General features: G+C 37.7%; 1 protein-coding gene across 2 annotated transcripts in view; it reads right to left on the reverse strand.

The window, feature by feature from the left end:
* MAPk-Ak2 (MAP kinase-activated protein kinase 2) overlaps window positions 1-20,854 on the reverse strand; it is a 240,422-nt gene that overhangs the window by 45,297 nt on the left and 174,271 nt on the right. For both annotated transcript variants that reach the window (XM_067140598.2, XM_068226149.1), the window contains one exon: window positions 17,254-17,352. In XM_067140598.2, the coding sequence (XP_066996699.1) occupies window positions 17,254-17,352 (99 nt within the window). The remainder of the gene's footprint in view (window positions 1-17,253; window positions 17,353-20,854) is intronic.

The raw sequence follows: 20,854 nt of genomic DNA on the forward strand, positions 1-20,854 counted from the left end.
ATATGGAGTGGTGGTAACAAAATCTTCTCCCTGGACACAATGGGCTGATTTCTTACGTCGTCTGTACCTAGAACAAATTCTTTTCTTAAGCCCCATTCACAATGCAAACGTAACGTAACGTAAACTTAAAATTAACGTTAACTTAGAAGTTAGCGGCCATCTTATCGAATGGATCCATTCACAATGCGCTGACGTAAACTTAACTGCGAGTCCGTAAAATTAAGGGATTGCAAACTCCAAGCTATTGCGGTTAATTTTACGTTAACTTTAAGAACCAGCCAATCAGAGCAGAGGTAAACATTGTGTGTTGTGCACGATATAATGGCTTCTTTCGACGAAACACCTGTAATTCTCTTTCAAAATAACATTTGTGTATAGGCTATGTATGATAGAAGGAAAAATAATTACAAATACGCTGTAGCGAAAAATAATAGGTGGAAATTTATATCCTGTAGTAATGAAATCTGACAATAAATGGCGGGAGACAAGCTCGCAGCGCTGGCAAACGGACGAGAGACAATCCTTGTCATAAATAAAATAGTGTCCCTGTATATTTCTTAACATTATGACGGACTACTAGTTTACGAAAACGATATCATGCAAACATCTCATCGGGGTGTGATAGATAGAGTCATAGATGTCGGTAAAGGAGACCTTACATTTCTTTTTATTACAAAAGGGGAAGCAAATCGTAAGAAAGGCAAACAGTTCAGGTTTCATCCGCATGTCCAAAACGAACTGATGAGGGTCATTTCTTACAGTAGATTACCGAAATCGCCCTGAGATAACCTTCTTTGATTCACGGGATGAACCCATTTTCTGCATCGTTGTTTAGATCGCCTTTTCAGGTACCGTAGGCCTACACAGCTCCCAGAAGCAAAGCAATAGATGTTTGAAGTAATATGGATTCCGCTACCACGTTGTTTGATTCCATCGAGGTATTGAAATATAAAACTGAGTGATAGCCCAAAACCTGACTTCCGTACTAAATAACATGGCAGTGTTTTGATAGGTTGCTGTGTACTCTTTACGTTAATGTTACGTTCCTCCATTGTGAATACCACAAATTTTACGTTAATTTTACGGTTCCGTTATGTCGTTAAGTTTACGGTTACGTTTGCATTGTGAATGGGGCCTTATACTGTCATGGTGGAGCAATTGTATCCAAAGAGACCCGTCTAATTTATTTAATGATAGTGTTAACTCTTTTCACATTGCATTCAGCGGAAGTAGTTCAAGGGCAACTGCTACAAATCTTATTCTGAAAATTTCAAAGATGGAAACACGAACAATCATATCATTAACATTGTTAACATCCATGTACACACCTCTACATGCACACTGAAGTCCATGGTGAATTTCAGCAGCAGCAATAATTTTCTCTTTTAAAAGAAATTAAATGACAGCATACTGGCGAAAGGAAACACCATTTATCAGCCTTTTTATAAGATTAGCCCATGCATATGCGATCAAAACTAATGATGTCACAAGACCCCAATGCACTGTATAGGCAGATTGTGAAGATGCACTTTGTTATATTTTATTTATGGATTCTGATTTTTTATAAACTGTTGCCTAATAATTTCAATACGACCATCATCCTAAGGAACCAGGCATACTAATGCCGACTAAGGAAATAATGTATACAGTGAATTACATACTCATCATGACAAGTGCAGCTGAGATCTGGCCAATGCCTGAGGAAGATGACAGGTGAATACAGATAACAGAAATTAATTAATTTTCTTTCGTTCTTTTTATTTTTTATTTTTACATTTTGCATTATGTTGCAGCGACTCAGATAGGTCTTATGGCGACTAAAGTATAGGATGGGACTAAAAGCAGGAAGGAAGCGGCCGTGGCCTTAAATAACGTACAGCCGCAGCATTTTCCTGGTGTGAAAATAGGAAACTACGGAAAACCATCTTCAGGCCTGCTGACACTGGGGTTTGAGTCCACTACACTAACCACATGGCCAACTCGTCTGGTAATAAATTTTCTAAGGAATATGTTACAGGAAACCAAGACAGGGTGACGAATGAAGGCAAAAGGAAGGAAATAAATATGGAAAGGTTCAATCATAAATGAAGAAAACTAGACCAAGCTGGACTCGACGTATTAAACAAATAAAGAATAAAACCCAAAACAAACTAAGATATTGTAAATTAAAGTGAATTATGATGAATGGGCTGCGCAAAAATATAACGCATCAGGATCTAGAAAGGAGCATAGAGATAGATAAGGGGTAATAAATGGAATAGAGTAAATGTAGGGGAAGAAAAACATATTTGCACTGACCTGGCAGCATCTAGAATAGAAGAAATTATTATGTTATTCTTCTTCTTTCCGATGAGGCCTACTAAGGACAATGTGCCAATTTCAATTCAGTTCTTCATACTTTGTTGTTTATTTATTTATTTATTTATTTACATTTTATGGCCTTCATTGGACCAATCTAGCCAACTTTATACAAAGAATTTTTCAGTTTCCTGTCAGCCCAGTACTTCTTCATTCTCTCGGATCTCATCTGTCTTTCTTCATCGGAAATCACCCTTCCTATTGTCTGTTCGTTGATTCTGGTTTGCAGTCCGGTTTATTGGCTGCAAGTTTCCTGATTTTGTCGGTTTTGTTTCTTTGGTCTTCCACTGTAATTTGTAGTTCATATCTTCCTTGATTTCTGTAATCCAATTAATGTTGCACTTACTATTCCATAATTTTTCTGTTATTCTCCTGATGATCCTGTTCTCTGGTGTCCTGATTAGATGTCCAAAAAAAATGAAATGCATTTCTTCCTATTGTGCTCATTACTGGTTCTATTTCCTTGTACACTGTTTCATTAGAAGCTACTCTCCAGTGTCCATCTTTTTGGTACGATTTGTTGATGCATGTTCTAAGTATTCTTCTCTCTATCTTGAGTATTTTGTATATTTGTGCAGTGATAGTTGTTTTGAAGATGGGTTCACTTGCGTATGTTATTTCTGGTTGAGTGACTGTTTTGTAGGGTTTTAATTTTGTTGCTATTGACAGGCTCTTTCTGTTGTAGGTATTCTTGGTGACACATTGTGCTCTGGTCAATTTATTTATTCTGTTATGCCATGTTGGCTTTTCATTTAGGTTATATGTTATGATTTCTCCCAGATATTTAAATTTATCTACAATTCTGATTTCTTGGTTTCCTATGTCAATTTTATTTATGAGTGATGTGAGTTAACATGATTACTGTCTCTTCAAAAGATATCCCAAGACCAATTTTATGTGCTATTTCCTTTAGTGATATAACTTCTTGTCTCTTTTCCTGAATATTGTTGGACAAGAGAGCAAGGTCATCAGCAAATCCTAGGCAATTTATATTTACATTGTCTTTGGGTCTTCCAATTCGGATGTTCTTTGGGTTAATCTTGTACAATTAACTCATTATATATTCCAATGTTTTTATTATTATAACTTAAGGCTTTGACCAGCTCCTTGGCCGAATGGTCAGCATAGTGTCCTTCGACTGCCAGGCGGACTGGGAATTTTTTGTTAATTTGTCAAGCACTTCATTTACGTACTGCGCTTCTCACTACCACTATATGTGATGAAAACAACCTTTTGGTCCGTATTGACTAGTTCTAGTTGAAAATAGGATTTAATCCACCTTGTTCAATACACAGTGTTAACAAACTTTAAAACGTATACATAATTATCTAAAATGTAGACATGTTTCGACCTCTTGCGCCATCATCAGTACACACACATCTTTTTGGAGCATTAAAATATAAAAATACTTGTGGGAAAGTCTCTTTAGAAAATTATATCTTCTCAGTGCGATCTTCTTTTAAGACAGTTCTTGCGTATCTCGTATTATGATATGTAAACTTCGTTAAAATGTTCTTTGCTTTATTTTCTTGAAGAAATTAAACACAGAAGTAAGTAGTGGAAGTTTGTTGGACCATATATGAATAATAGTGTTAATATTTTTGACAAATGAGGACCAAGGTTGATTTGTAGTAGTCAATCTTCTAAGAGTTATTAGAGTTACTGTTCCGTGAGATGGAACCTATAAAAAGGGAAATTTTATGTTATAATTGTAAAGAAACTTATTGGAGTAAATTATGAAATAGCGAAGGGGTTTTCTCACCTCATGGTCTGATGGAGTGGCGTGTCTGATGTGACTGGTGGTGATCCCACTACTGAATGAAAGTTGCAGTGGATGGCGTGCTCCTAGTGTACAGGTGGGGAGAGAAGAGAGGAAGACAGGAGGTGAGGATGAGGGAGGAGTTCGGGTTCAATCAATCAATCAATCAATCAATCAATCAATCAATACTGATCTGCATTTAGGGCAGTCACCCAGGTGGCAGATTCCCTATCTGTTGTTTTCCTAGCCTTTTCCTAAATGATTTTACAGAAATCTGAAATTTATTGAACATCTCCCTTGGTAAGTTATTCCAATCACTAACTCCCCTTCCTATAAATGAATATCTGCCCCAGATTGTCCTTTTGAATTCCTACTTTATCTTCATGTTATGATCTTTCCTACTTTTATAAACGCCACTCAAACTTTTTCGTCTACTAATGTCATTCCACGCAATCTCTCCGCTGACAGCTCGGAACATACCACTTAATGATATAGATGTTGATTCCCATAGGGAACTTAAAATATTTGTCCTGAATGAGTAAATTTATAATACCAATATAATGGTCCATTATTGGACATTACAAAATTTTCCAGCTAACTCATTCTTGGTTGCCTGCGTTTTGCCCTCGTGTGCTAAGTTGGGCTCATCAGTTGGGACTTAGCACACCTCCCGAGACGCAAGGCTAGTGCATGCCGTGCATTGGCACTGCTGGTGGCTTCAAGTAGCCTATGCAGTGGCCTCCACGGTATGCACTAGCCTTGCGTCTTGGGAGGTGTGCTAAGTCCCAACTGACGAGCCCAACTTAGCACACGAGGGCAAAACGCAGGCAACCAAGAATGAGTTAGCTGGAAAATTTTGTAATGTCCAATAACGGACCATTATATTGGTATTACATACCACTTAGTCGAGTAGTTCTTCTTCTTTCTCTCAATTCTTCCCAGCCTAAACTTTGCAACATTTTTTTAACGCTACTCTTTTGTCGGAAATCACCCAGAACAAATCGAGCTGCTTTTCTTAGGATTTTTTCCAGTTCCTGAATCAGGTAATCCTGGTGAGGGTCCCATACACTGGAACCATACTATAGTTGGGGTCTTACCAGAGACTTATATGCCCTCTCCTTTACATCCTTACTACAAACCCTAAACACCCTCATAACCATGTGCAGAGATCTGTACCCTTTATTTACAATCATATTTATGTGATTACCCCAATGAAGATCTTTCCTTATATTAACCCCTAAATACTTACAATGATCCCCAAACAGAACTTTCACCCCATTAACGCAGTAATTAAAATTGAGAGGACTTTTCCTATTTGCGAAACTCACAACCTGTCTTTTAACCCCGTTTATCAACATACCAGTGCCTGCTGTCCATCTCACAACATTTTCGAGGTCACGTTGCAGTTGCCCAGTCTTGTAACTTATTTATTACTCTATAGAGAATAGCATCATCCGCAAAAAGCCTTACCTCTGATTCCACTACTTTACTCATATCATTTATATATATAAGAAAACATAAAGGTCCAATAATACTGCCTTGAGGAATTCCCCTCTTAATTATTACAGGGTCAGATAAAGCTTCACCTACTCTAATTCTCTGAGATCTATTTTCTAGAAATATAGCAAACCATTCAGTCACTCTTTTGTCTAGTCAGATTGCAATCATTTTTGCCAGTAGTCTCCCATGATCCACCCTATCAAATGCTTTAGATAGGTCAATTGCAATACAGTCCATTTGACCTCCTGATTCCAAGATATCTGCTATATCTTGCTGGAATCCTACAGGTTGAGCTTCAGTGGCATAGCCTTTCCTAAAACCGAACTGCCTTCTATCGAACCAGTTATTAATTTCGCAAACATGTCTAATATAATCAGAAAGAATGCCTTCCCAAAGCTTACATACAATGCATGTCAAACTTACTGGCCTGTAATTTTCAGCTTTATGTCTATCACCCTTTCCTTTATACACAGGGGCTACTATAGCAACTCTCCATTCATCTGGTATAGCTCCTCCGACCAAACAATAATCAAATAAGTACATCAGATATGGTACTATATCCCAACCCACTGTCTTTAGTATATCCCCAGAAATCTTATCAATTCCAGCTGCTTTTCTAGTTTTCAACTTTTGTATCTTATTGTAAATGCCTTTGTTATCATATGTAAATTTTAATACTTCTTTAGCCTTAGTCCTCTCCTCTATCTGGACGGTAACCAACAATCTTTACATACTGCTGACTGAATACTTCTGCTTTTTGAAAATCTTCACATACACACTCCCCTTGTTCATTAATTATTCCTGGAATGTCCTTCTTGGAACCTGTTTCTGCCTTAAAATACCTATACATACCCTTCCATTTTTCACTAAAATTCGTATGACTGCCAATTATGCTTGCCATCATGTTATCCTTAGCTGCCTTCTTTGCTAGATTCAATTCCTTCAATTTCTCCTTACTTCCACAGCCATTTCTAACTCTATTTCTTTCCAGTCTGCACCTCCTTCTTAGTCTCTTTATTTCTCTATTATAATAAGGTGGGTCTTTACGATTCCTTACCTCCCTTAAAGGTACAAACCTGTTTTCGCATTCCTCAACAATTTCTTTAAACCCATCCCAGAGTCTGTTTACATTTTTATTTTTATTTGCAAGTTGCTTTACGTTGCACCGACACAGATGGGATAGGAAAGGCCTAGAAGTAGGACGGAAGCGGCCGTGGCCTTAATTAAGGTACAGCCCCAGCATTTGCCTGGTGTGAAAATGGGAAACCATGGAAAACCATCTTCAGGGCTGCCGATAGTGGGGTTCGAACCTACTATCTCCCGAATACTGGATACTGGCCGCACTTAAGCGACTGCAGCTATCGAGCTCGGTACATTTTTATATACCGTTTTCCACCAATCATAGTTACTTTTTAGAAACTGCCTCATGCCTGCTTTATCAGCCGTATGGTACTGCCTAATAGTCCTACTTTTAAGACCTTCCTTTCTATCACATTTATTTTTAACTACGACAAAAACAGCTTCATAATCACTAATACCATCTATTACTTCAGTTTCTCTATAGAGCTCATCTGGTTTATAGAAAGTTTATAGATAGTTTATAGGTTATAGATAAGGAGGGGTGGAGGGACAGTGGGTAAAGGGATACAGTGTTTGAAATTATGTTTAAAAACGTCTTCTAATAGAATATTAATTTTTTGTGATATGTCATTCAAATTGTATGTAGGAGTTTAAAAAAAAATCTATGTCAATATATAGGTTCTCAAGATAATTTAATAGTTTACTCTTATTAGCTCCATGTAAAATAGTCATGTCATTCTCTATAGATCGGAAACTGTGTCTAAAACCAGCCATGTGTTGACTCATTGCCGAGAATTTATGGTACTTTATGGCATTAAAATGTTCTAGATACCTGTTCAGAAAGCTCCTTCCAGTCTGGTGAATGTAACGTTAGTTAGTCACATTTGGCGCACTGGAGTTTATACACGCCTGAATTTAGGAATTTATTGGAAGTGTTAAAGGTGTGGATTTTAAAAAATAGATTGGTATTATTTTTATTGGTTTTGAAAGCTATATTAATGTTACGTTTCTTTAATATATTTGTAATATGGTATATGTTATCACTATTGAAAGTAAACAAAGTGTAAATCTTTTTCTTGATAGGTTGACTGAGTGTGGATGTGGATTTGAAGACATGCCTGGAAAAAACGGGTTATCCCACGCTTATCTAAAATGGAGAAAATTTGAGGTTTGTGAATGAGGCTGAAAAAAAGATAAGACATTATCTTCATTTTTGTAAACATAAGGTTCAAGCAGAAAGTATAATTTTTCAAATTTCATTACCCAAAACAAGACATCAATAAACAAAGAGAAACTTTACATTAAACTTGTCACTCCTTTACATACCTGTCACAGATGGTAATGAAAAAAATATTTTTTGTAATATCTCGAAAGTAATCATTACACCTTTCATTTACCCTCTTTTTTAACATGTTATACTTTGTCTATTGCACTTCCCAAATAGTATAACACTATCTTATCCCAGAAATTTATGGTTAAAGGTATTATTTAACAGTAATCAGTGCTATGGTAAAAAAATGGTACATCATAAATAGTCTCAGATTCTGGAACAGATTTAAGGTTTTGGTAGTATTTATGATAAACTGGTGGAATATCCATCAGTTCCCGCAAATCTTTCAGTTTTGCATGATTTATAGCTCTTGGACGATGATATTTGAGGGGAAATGTCTCACAACTATGTGAAGGTGAACCAGGTACTTTTTTTTTTTAATGTCCACAGAATCATAACTCTCAATTTCACCATAGCTATACTTAAGAAAGAGCTTAAAAGGTTAGTTTTAAGTTACTTTCAAACAAGTAGTCTTGTTCGGCAGTACCTTTTGACCAGATTATCCCACTATTTTTGTCTGGACTTTATCGAGAAAAGGCATTGCAGTGATAAATATACCAGTTGTCATTTTGACAATACTGCAAGGATTTTAAACTCTAGTTTTCTTAACTAGCTCCATCCATTAATCAGGAACATAAATATAAGACACTTGCCTGGTTTTTTTTTCTCAATGAGACCAAAGCCCCGGTCACATGGTAAAACCGGGCAAGTTGGCCGTGTGGTTAGGGGCGCACAGCTGTGAACTTGCATCCAGGTGGCAGTGGGTTCGTAACCCACTGTCGGCAGCCCTGAAGATGGTTTTCTGTGGTTTCCAATTTTCACACCAGGCAAATGCTGGGGCTGTACCTTAATTAAGGCCACAGCTACTTCCTTCCCACTCCTAGCCCTTTCCTGTCCCATCATCACCATAAGACCTATCTGTGTCTGTGCGACGTAACACAAATTATTAAAAAAGAAAAAAAAATCACATAGTAAAAATATATGTCCGGGTACCAAATAATGACTGGACTGAGCAGGAAAACTGTTGGTGTGAGCTTGAGCAAATGCCAGGTTTTCATCGCTGCATTTACTTGGGCGATTACTGTAATGTCCTCTTTTGTCCATCTTTAATAAGTAAATAAAAAAATGTGGTATTTAATAAAGAAACTTGGGTTGTATTGTTAAAACACTGTAAAATTTCCATTAATGTGAATTTACTGCTTTACCTAGTGGTACATAATAAAAGTAAAACATGCAAGCTTACCTGAGCAGAACTGTATGTTTTTTCTGTTGAATTACGCGAGACATTTGCCCACTGTTTATACCGAATATGTCAGCTGCAGCAGTGGGTTAGCCCGTTCTTGACATTACAGATAGATCAAAACCAGAAATGCAAGAACATTTGCCTTTTGTATTAAAGCTAATATGGTCAATGGAGGATAACCCAATATCACAACAGATAGCTCTCGTATCCGACAACATATGGCAATGCATAACTCAAATATTTTAATTTTGAGGGTTAACCTGTTTTTCTGGGCATGTCTTTATTTGTTCTTTATTTGATTAATAATCTTGTTAACAAAATATTTGTTTTAACCATTATCTTGCCTTATTGTTTAAATAGTTTCCAATTCTTTCCTGCAGTTCTGTTTAGACAGTGGAATATTAATGGCTCTATGGGCTAGACTGTAAAATGCTGCCTTGTAAGTTTTCGGTAAATGTCATATGTGAGGGGACATGTTAGACTTTGTGACTTTAAGATCTAAGTAATATTAATGGTGGAATATGTCCCTAATTTTTTAGTGAATTTTATGTAAGGGTCTACTGAATTTAGTTATGGAGGAATCATTAGTTGTTTGATGATCTAGTATCGCGAAAACATCATCTACGGAATGAATCGAAAAGTATATACCTTGAATATGGTTATAAATTTTTGTATGCTCAAGATTATTCATGTATATTTCTGCTAGGATTCCAGATGATGGGGTTCCCATTGGGAGGCTGGCTTGGTGATAGATGTTGTTGAATGCGAAAAAGTTATTGTTCAAAACAAACTTTAATAAGGTTAATAAATTTGCTGACCTCATGTGCACTAAGTTGGCTGTATTTATTTAGGTTGTTTTGGACTATGTTTAAGATCTCTTTTATAGGGATATTAACATACATGTTTGTTATATATAAGGAATGCGTGGTGTGTGAAGGAAATAATACTAGATCCTTAGCCTTATTACAAAAAATATACTGAATTTTTGATTGCTGAATGATTATTAAATTTAAAATATTTGGTCAACAAAAGAGCGAATAAAATGAGACCATTTGTAGGTCGAGCTGTTTCAATATTTTATACAGTAAAATACCAGTAAAACAAAATTTTGGTGACCTCAGAATTTAATTTGTTATAGTGAAATTTTGTTATACTGAAATAAGTCAATTCTTAAGAACTCGCCCATTACTAAACCTGTTGAAGAATCTATGTCATTTCAACATGAATTTACACATAAAAAACCTTAATACTTTATCCTCCTCTGCGAACCATGTGACCTTGCAGCGGTGGGGAGGCTTGCGTGTCCCAATGATGCAGACAGCCGAGCCGCAGGTGCAACCATATCGGATGGGTATCTGTTGAGAGACCAGACTAACGAATGGTTCATCGAAAGGGGGGTAGTGCCTTTCGGTAGTTGCAAGGGCGGCAGTCTAGATGATTGACTGATACGGCCTTGTAATAATATTCAACATGGTTTAGCTGTGTTGATACTGCTACACGGCTGAAAGCAACGGGAAACTACAGCCGTAACTACCTCCCGAGGACATGCAGCTCTCTCTGTATGAAGGATGTACTGATGATGGCTTCCTCCCGGGTAAAATATTCCGGAAGTAAACTAGTCCCCCATTCGGATCTCCGGGTGGGGACTACACGAGAGGGGGCGATCATCAGGAAGATGGATACCGACATTCTGCGAGTCGGAGCGTGGAATGTTAGAAGTTTGAATCGTTGTGGTAGGTTAGAGAATCTGAAAAGGGAGATGCATAGGCTAAAGTTAGATGAAGTTGGTATAAGTGAAGTACGCTGGCAGGAAGAACAGGATTTTTGGTCAGGCGACTACCGAATTATCAACACGAAATCAAACAGGGGAAATGCAGGAGTTGGTTTAATAATAAATAAGATAATAGGGCAGCGGATAAGCTACTACGACCAGCATAGTGAAAGAATTATTGTAGCCAAGATAGACACCAAACCAATGCCCACCACAATAGTGCAGGTCTATATGCCTACTAGTTCAGTGGATGATGAAGAAATTGAAAGAATATATGAGGAGATAGAAGATTTAATACAATGTGTCAAAGGTGACGAGAATCTAATTGTGATGGGAGACTGGAATGCAGTGGTAGGCCAACGAAGAGAAGGTAGCACAGTAGGAGAATTTGGATTGGGACAAAGGAACGAAAGAGGAAGTCGGCTGGTTGAATTCTGCACTGATCATAATTTAGTCCTCGCCAATACTTGGTTCAAACACCACAAACGACGGCTGTATACGTGGACGAGACCTGGAGACACTGGAAGGTATCAAATAGACTTCATTATGATTAGGCAGAGATTCAGAAACCAGGTGTTGGATTGCAAAACTTTCCCAGGAGCAGACATGGACTCTGACCACAACTTGTTGGTCATGAAATGCCATCTGAAGTTGAAGAAATTGAAGAAAGGAAAGAATGCAAAAAAAGATGGGATCTAGACAAGTTGAAACAAAAGAGTGTGAGGGACTGTTTCAAGGAATATCTTGCACAAGGACTAAATGAAAAGGCCGAAGGAAACACAGTACAGGAAGAGTGGAGAGTCATGAAAAATGAAGTCAGTAGGGCTGCTGAAGAAATGTTAGGAAGGAAGAAAAGATCAACTAAGAATCAGTGGATAACTCAGGAGATACTAGACCTGATTGATGAACGACGAAAATACAAGAATCCTAGAAATGAAGAGGGCAGAAAAGAATACAGGCGATTAAAGAATGAAGTGGATAGAAAGTGCAAGGTAGCTAAGGAAGAATGGCTGAAGGAAAAGTGCAAGGATGTCGAAGGCTGTATGGTCCTGGGAAAGGTAGATGCTGCGTACAGGAAAATCAAGGAAACCTTTGGAGAAAGGAAATCTAGGTGCATGAATATTAAGAGCTCAGATGGAAAGCCACTTCTAGGGAAAGAAGACAAAGCAGAAAGATGGCAGGAGCATTCCAACAGTTGTATCAAGGTAAAGAAGTAGATAATTTGGTTCTGGAACATGAAGAGGCTGTTGATGCTGATGAAATGGGAGAAATGGGAGACCCAATTTTGAGGTCAGAGTTTGACAGAGCTGTGAGTGACCTAAATAGGAACAAGGCACCTGGAATTGATGATATTCCCTCTGAATTACTGACTGCCTTAGGAGAAACCAGTATGGTAAGGTTATTTCATTTAGTGTGCAAGATGTATGAGACAGGAGAAGTCCCATCCGATTTTCGGCAGAATGTTGTTATACCTATTCCCAAGAAAGCCGGTGCTGACAGGTGTGAAAACTACCGCACCATTAGTTTAGTATCTCATGCCTGCAAAATTTTAACACGTATTATTTACAGAAGAATGGAAAAACAAGTTGAAGCTGAGTTGGGAGAAGATCAATTTGGCTTCAGAAGAAATGTAGGAACACGTGAAGCAATCCTGACTTTACGTCTGATCTTAGAGGATCGAATCAAGAAGGACAAGCCCACGTACATGGCATTCGTAGATCTAGAAAAGGCATTCGATAATGTTGATTGGACCAGGCTATTTATGATTCTGAAGATGATAGCGATCAGATACCGAGAACGAAGAATTATCTACAACCTGTATAAAAATCAGTCTGCAGTGATAAGAATCGAGGGCTTTGAAAAAGAAGCAGCAATCCAGAAAGGAGTGAGGCAAGGCTGCAGTTTGTCCCCTCTCCTTTTCGATGTTTACATAGAACAGGCAGTAAAGGAAATCAAAGAGAAATTTGGAAAGGGAATCACAGTCCAAGGAGAGGAAATCAAAACCTTGAGATTTGCCGATGATATTGTTATTTTATCTGAGACTGCAGAAGATCTTGAGAAGTTGCTGAATGATATGGATGAAGTCTTAGGTAAGGAGTACAAGATGAAAATAAATAAGTCCAAAACAAAAGTAATGGAGTGCAGTCGAACGAAGGCAGGTGATGTAGGAAATATTAGATTAGGAAATGAAGTCTTAAAGGAAGTAGACGAATATTGTTACTTGGGTAGTAAAATAACTAACGATGGCAGAAGTAAGGAGGACATAAAATGCAGACTAGCACAAGCAAGGAAGAGCTTTCTTAAGAAAAGAAATTTGCTCACTTCAAACATTGACATAGGAATTAGAAAGATGTTTTTGAAGACTTTCGTGTAGAGCGTGGCATTGTATGGAAGTGAAACATGGACGATAACTAGCTCAGAAAGAAAGAGAATAGAAGCTTTTGAAATGTGGTGTTACAGAAGAATGCTGAAGGTGAGATGGACAGATCGAATCACAAATGAAGAGATACTGAATCAAAGTGGTGAGAGGAGATCGATTTGGCTAAATTTGATGAGAAGAGATAGAATGATAGGACACATCTTAAGACACCCAGGACTTGTTCAGTTGGTTTTTGAAGGAAGTGTAGGTGGCAAGAATGGTAGGGGTAGACCAAGGTATGAATATGACAAACAGATTAGAGCAGAAGTAGGATGCAATAGTTACGTAGAAATGAAAAGGTTAGCACAGGATAGGGTGGCATGGAGAGCTGCATCAAACCAGTCTGTGGACTGATGACTCAAACACAACACACAACACTGTATTTATTAAATGAGAGGAAAATTAGGATACATACATAATATATACATGAAGTACAGGTTTTTGCAAGAAGTTTCCAGCATCTCAAATTTTACCCTGTACCAGTACATTATGTCCTCGACTTTATATTTTGAAAAAATCTGTGATTTTCTTCTGAACACCCACACACAAATGAATATTCAAGGTAGTCAGCAACCACTGCACTTGAATTTAACACAGATTCTGGCACATTACTTTGTGACAGAAGAAAATCCTGAAGACTATATGCCATATTTGTTGCCTGCACAAGAGTCAAACTCTGTTGAACACTTTGAGGCACATCTTCCTCTTCCTCCTCATCATCACACAGATTCCTATCATTTATAATATCTTTTGTTTTAGAAATCGGTATGTTGGAATACATGCCTTTTATGTTACTTATATGTCATTTTGTCTTACTTTCCTTTAATTCAAAATCCTTGGTTCTGTTGCAAAATTCAAGTTGTAGAGTACTGCTGTCGAAGTAAACTTACAATGTTTCTGTTAAAAGAATCTGTATAAAATTTGCCATTATATAGATTGGCCTATTTTTCAAATTTACTCTTGAACTTATGGATGTGTTTATTTTATGAATAGTGTAATTTTATTATTCTTTTATGACATTTATGGTATACAGTAAAACCTCGTTATAACGTTTCTACAGGGGACGAAAAAAAAAAAAAAAAAAAGTATGTGTTAAGCAAGAAAAGGTACTACAGTACTGAATATACGAATGAAAACTTTCCAACAGGGATATCGAAACACTAAATACGGCCTTTTCTGACATGAGGGCATTTTACATCGTGTATCCACGGCTACAGTGTAAACTATATTTACCACATCTAAAGATGAGGGGAAAGTATTATTAAAAGGTGTGAAAAACACGAGAGAACAAATATGAAAACCTTTCCTGCTGCGGCTCATAAAATAACAAGTGCACTGAAAGCTGTGAAAAACACCAAACTACAAATATGAAAACATGTGCACGGGGGCCAATAAAAATATCAAAGTATTATTGCAGATCACACTTTTTCTAAAACAAATGTTAGTAGAAGCCTTTTATTTTGGAGCAGGGGGTTTTAAAATATTATTCTCTGGTCACACTCTTTGACAGTAAATTGGAGGTTACACTAGACCATGTCCAACTGCAGGAATTATTTGGCCGCGATTTTCAATGGAACAAAACTTCGACCAACTTAAGTGATCGAGTCGAAACTCGAAGGTGCGAGTTCAACATTCGCGACCTCAGTGTGCTTCAAGATGCGGACGCCCAGTCCACTTTTTGACAGATTTTAATTTTGTTTTCGTTAGTAAAGAATTTCACAACTTTGAAGGGTTGACGTCATACATCTTCGCTATTTCTCCTTTCTTCACTTCAAAAGGAATTTTGCTATTCTGTACATTTTGTTAAACTGGTGTTTGTTATAAAAGTATTTTATATTTTTCCTTTAAAGAAAACTGCTTTCACTTCTTTTGATCCATATTGGCGAAAGAGTTAACTGGCACACTAATACACACGTTGCTTCACGAACAAAAGATACACAATGAACACCTCATGAGACGTGAATAAACGAAATGCAGTACTGAGTGTAGAGATGTGAAACTGTAACGTTCATTGGCTGATTGTAAATGTGGTGTTCCTACCCAGCCAATAGCATTATTACTTCTTACGTATTGGTTACTTTGAAATCGATATCCAGCTCGACCAATCGCGTACATCCATGTATAGAAAATGGCTACCTGAACCGTATCCTGTAAACGCGAATACTGTAACATATACACTTAATCCAATCTGCGCACCCCAATATTTGAGGATATTTTTATTAATAGAAAATTGGCTTTAATTTGCATTTTATGTATAAGAAATTAATCCTACATAATAACGTTCAGTACTTGTACACCAAAACTGAATAAGATAATCTTTATGTGCTGTTGGGTAGGCAACCTGCTCGTCAGAATTGTAACGTGTTTTGGTTACCTTCCCCTACTTTGTAATCGGTTAGTTTCGCCTGTGTGTTGCATAGTGTGTGCTGCGTGGTATTAGCTGTATAGAGACATGTTGTGCAAAATACATGGTGATTAAAACAGGATGAATTTCAATTATATTTTGAAGGAAAAAGATGTTAAATATAAGCAAAAAGGCTACATTTTTAATTCATTATACTGAAAGTTCGATAATCGTTACAATGAAAATTTTAACTTACATTAAATAAGGAAAACGGAAGGGGCCTAAAAATAAATTTCGCTATTCTGAACATTTTGTTAAACTGGCATTCATTATAATGGCATTTTACTGTAATTGGTCTAATGGGGACATCTTGTTTGTGAATTTTTGGTGCAGTTCTAGCCATAGGCACTATAGGATTCATTAGTACTAATTGGGAGTGTTCCTGATCGGAATGTAAGAACATGGAATTTTTTAAAAGGGATTTTAGGTTCTTTTGAATATTTGAGGTCAGGTCCTCTTTTAATACCAATATAAATGGTCCGTTATTGGACATTCCAGCTAACTCATTCCTGGTTGCCAGCGTTTCGCCCCCCGTGTGCTTTTGTCGAGAGAAAGCCAGATCAGTAGTGGGATCACTACCGGTCACATCACACATGCCACTCCATCAGACCATGAAGTGAGACAATCCATTTTCTATTTCATAATTTTACGTCAAAATCTCAAGCTTCTCCACAATTTTAACAGAAAATTTCCCTTCTTATAGGTTCCATCTCACAGAACAGTAACTCTTATAACTCTTAGAAGACTGACAACTACAAATCAACCTTGGTCCACATTTGACAAAAATATTAAGACTATTAGTCATATAAGGTCCAATAAACTTCCACTATTTCTGTGTTTAATAACCTCAAGAACATAAACCACAAAACATTTTAATGATGTTTACATAGCATAATACGAGATACGCAAGAAGTCACTTAAAAGAAGATCGCACTGAGAAAATTTAATTTTCTGAAGAGACTTTGCGACAAGTAGTTTTATATTTTAATGCTAAAAAAAAAAAATGTGTATGCACTGATGATGGTCCAAGGAGTCGAAACGTGTTTTAGATAATTATGTATACATTTTTGAAGTTTGTTGACACTGTGCATTGAACACAGTAGATTAAATACATCTCTCCACATAGGGTTGGTGCCAGGAAGGGCATCCAGATATAAAACTGGGCTTAATCTATATCAATGATGACTCCAGATAATTGGGAAAAGGTCAGGAATGAGAGAAATAAAGAAATCATTAATTATGGTTTTCTTAAACCATTCTAAAAGCTAAAATATACTTCCATTAATGAGCAGTAAAACATCAAATGAAATACTTCTTTCTCTCAAGAGTCCTGAAAAGAATTTACAACAGCATAAATTCCAAATAATCTTATTACTCAGATGAACTTACCCACATAATAAGGCGTATAACATGGAGTTTGGAGTGTATCTTTTGAGAAGGTCTCCTTGGCAAAACCAAAATCAGTCAACTTCAAGATCCCTGTAGGGTCTGTAAGACAAAATAAAACAGTAATAAATTCCAGATGGGTTATCCAATAAAGGTTTACAGTAAGTCCGTCTACCACGCTCCATATGTCCCAAGTTCAATTTTAACGGAACCTTAATTCATCTTATTCGGCAGGATCCAGGAAGGATAATGATAAAGCAGGAAAACAAAACAGTACTTTGACGATACCCTATAGTATATGCATACACACCTATAAAGTACACACACACACTATCATAAAAAAAAAACATCTTTTAAATCTATCTTTGGTGACTGACTGAATGCTGCTAAATGGTGGGTCCCCTGTCTGTTCTGCTGCCACTCATCTCCGACAGATGGCCACACTGCTGCATTTGTCAAAAAACTAGCCAGTTAAAAATGGGCACAATGGCTAATTTACAATTAACTATTTATAACTGAATAAGGAAGCGCTCAAACTCTCCCCTCCTTGAGACATTCATATTCAGGTGGTATGTGTGTCAACAACATACTGCACAGAAAGATATGACGATTATTATTATTATTATTATTATTATTATTATTATTATTATTAGAACTGTCGATCAAGGATCGGTTAACTGAATGACTTTAATCGATTAATGGTCCGATTAATCAAAATTTCTGTTTCACACACTATAACTTGGAGAAAAACACCCGGCATAATATAGGCCTATACATATAATCTCATATGCTATAAAGAGGACATATTTTATTTTAAATTTTTAATTGTATTGGGGGCATGCAAATAAATAAAAAAGCAGTTATGTTAATATTTTAAATACATTGGCACAAAAAGATATCCAAACACCAAGAAGGAGTTGCTAGATTAACGAACATTGTTAGTAGTGTATATACATCTGAAGGATGACGCCGATTCAAATTTCCCGCAAATTGCATTAGTGTGGCGCTAGTAGCGACTCCATGATTTTGCACATCAAGTTTGTTTAAATATGGGCTGTACTGTGCGAGAATGTTAGTTATCTGTGAGATTGGACGGAGTGACTGTGAGTGGGTCAAGAATGCCTTTACGACATCGAAGAGGCCAGTATAAACAGCTCACTGCGGTTGAATGAGGCTGTATAATAGGCAACGTGAAGGTGGATTTTCCTTCTGCGCTATTTCACGACTTAGCAGGAATGTCTCCACTGTGCATGTGTGCTGGCAGCAGTGGTCACAAGAAGGTACGCTCACAAGAAGACCGGGCTCCAGGCGTCAACGTGGCACCACTGAGACGGACAGCTGTATTCGGTGTATGGCTGAGCGGCAGTGGACTGCGTCTGCAGCAGCAATTTGAGTGGCAGTTGGCACCAATGTGACGCAAAAAAACTGTTCGAAATCAGTTACCTGAAGGACAGCTCCGGCCCAGCCCTGCAGTGTGCATTCCACTTACCCCAAACCACCGCCGGCTGCGACTTCAGTGATCTCAAGCGAGAGCTCACTGGAGGATGGAGTGGAGGTCCGTTGTGTTTTCCGATGAAAGCCGGTTCTGCCTTGGTGCCAGTGATGGTCGTGTGTTGGTTAGGAGGCCAGGCGAGTGCCTGCATTTCACCTGTCTGCAGCGTCAACACATTCGACCTACACCGGGAGTTCTGGTCTCGAGAGTAATTTCCTATGACAGCAGGAGCACTCTCTTGGTTGTCCCACGCCCCTGACTGCAGATGCGTACGTCTGTCTGGTGATTCGACCTGGTGTGCTACCGTTCATGAACAGCATTCCCAGGGGTGTTTTCCAACAGGATAATGCAAGCCCCCATGCCGCTGTTGTAACCCAACGTGCTCCTCAGGGTGTCGACATTGTGCCTTGGCCTGCTCGATCCCCCGATTTGTCCCCAGTCGAGCACGTAAGGGACATCATTGGATGACAACTCCAGCGTCATCCACAACCGGCATTAACTGTCCCTGTATTGACTGACCAAGTGCAACAGGCATGGCATTCCCTCCCACAAGCTGACATCCAGCACCTGTACGATATAATGCATGCATGTTTGCATGCCTGCATTCAACAGACGGGCGATTACACAGGTTATTAATGGAGCAGCAAGGCACATTTGCAATGACTTTTCTCACGCAGATATTAACCTGCAGTCTTGTACTTTTAATCAATTAAATATGTTACCTGGACAAATATACTGCCAACATTTCGTATTCTACATTCCTTATTTCATGGTGTTTGCATATATATTTCTGCCGGTGTTGTGATGTTCGGAACATCACAGCATGTACTAAATTATTGATCTGTGTAATTAATTGAAAAGATATATATATATTTAATCACTGGTAGGTCATTTTTAAATTATTATAATATATATATAAGGTTTTAATCATCCATTTCACATCATCATTTCATTTCTTTGTATTGCGGCTATAACGCATTCTGAACGAACGACTTATTGAGTAAAGTATTTCAACATCATTTGTATTAATAACTTGCAGTAAATTTTCCAATAGCCGAAGTCAGGTGACCGGAGTCAGCAGGCTAATTTCAGCCCATTACCAGGAAATGTATGTCATCAAGCTTACGAGAGACCTTACCCTCTCCACACTCTGAAGAGACAGTTAAAACCCTGTTAACGCCTACTTTTCAAAGTTCGCTACCTGACGCTTTGTTTCCGTGGGAAAGTTCAACCTATGTGAATGGACGTAATGAAGCAAGCAACATAATGGATTCACAGCTATACCTAGGAGAAGGGATAGTACATCAGATCTTACTGGACCATGTGATATGGTTGATGGAGGGAGACTTTGGAACCGATATACTTCGACGACAAGAGCTGGAGAGGCTCTTGCTTGGAAGGACACACTTACTTACAATTTCCTTCGAGGACTCTCACTCTTACTTACAACTACTTAAAGGGGGATTCTAATCTATCATCGGAGGAGGGCTGTACGTGCTGACATCGGAGAAGATCTTAACTTAGTTTGCTTCGCATCTGAGTAGTACTAAAAATTTACTTGAGCAAGGGACCCAAGCACAACTGGGGCAACACATCAACCTTCCAGAACATCACAACCACCATCACCGAAATAGAAAATGCCATACAGAAAATCCCACACGAGCTATGAGATGAAGTCAGATATGATATTTTAAAAAGGCTCCCACAATATATCGACAAAATTCACAGTAACTTCCAAAACAATAACTCTGCCAATAAAATGCACATAAACAAACTAAAAGATAAAATAAAACAGAATGATCTACTTATAACGAAAGCCGACAAAGGCAACACCACTGTTCTCATCGACAAAGACCAATACATTACAAGTGATGAAAATCATTTTTCGTCCGTATTGAAAGTTTCATAAACTGTATATAGGATAATATCTTTTGTTTATTTCCACCTATTCAATACATTACAAGAAGTTGGCATTTACTTTAAAACATTATTCAGATGAGACATGTTTCGCCTCTCACTGTGAGGCATCTTCAGTCATTATCAAAAACCTTATTATTTTACCAGGCATCTGGTTAAAGATATTCAAAAATGTGTTTGATGATTATAAGAGAG

The sequence above is a fragment of the Anabrus simplex genome, chromosome 2 (genome assembly GCF_040414725.1).
Source record: "Anabrus simplex isolate iqAnaSimp1 chromosome 2, ASM4041472v1, whole genome shotgun sequence".
Taxonomy (NCBI): domain Eukaryota; kingdom Metazoa; phylum Arthropoda; class Insecta; order Orthoptera; family Tettigoniidae; genus Anabrus; species Anabrus simplex.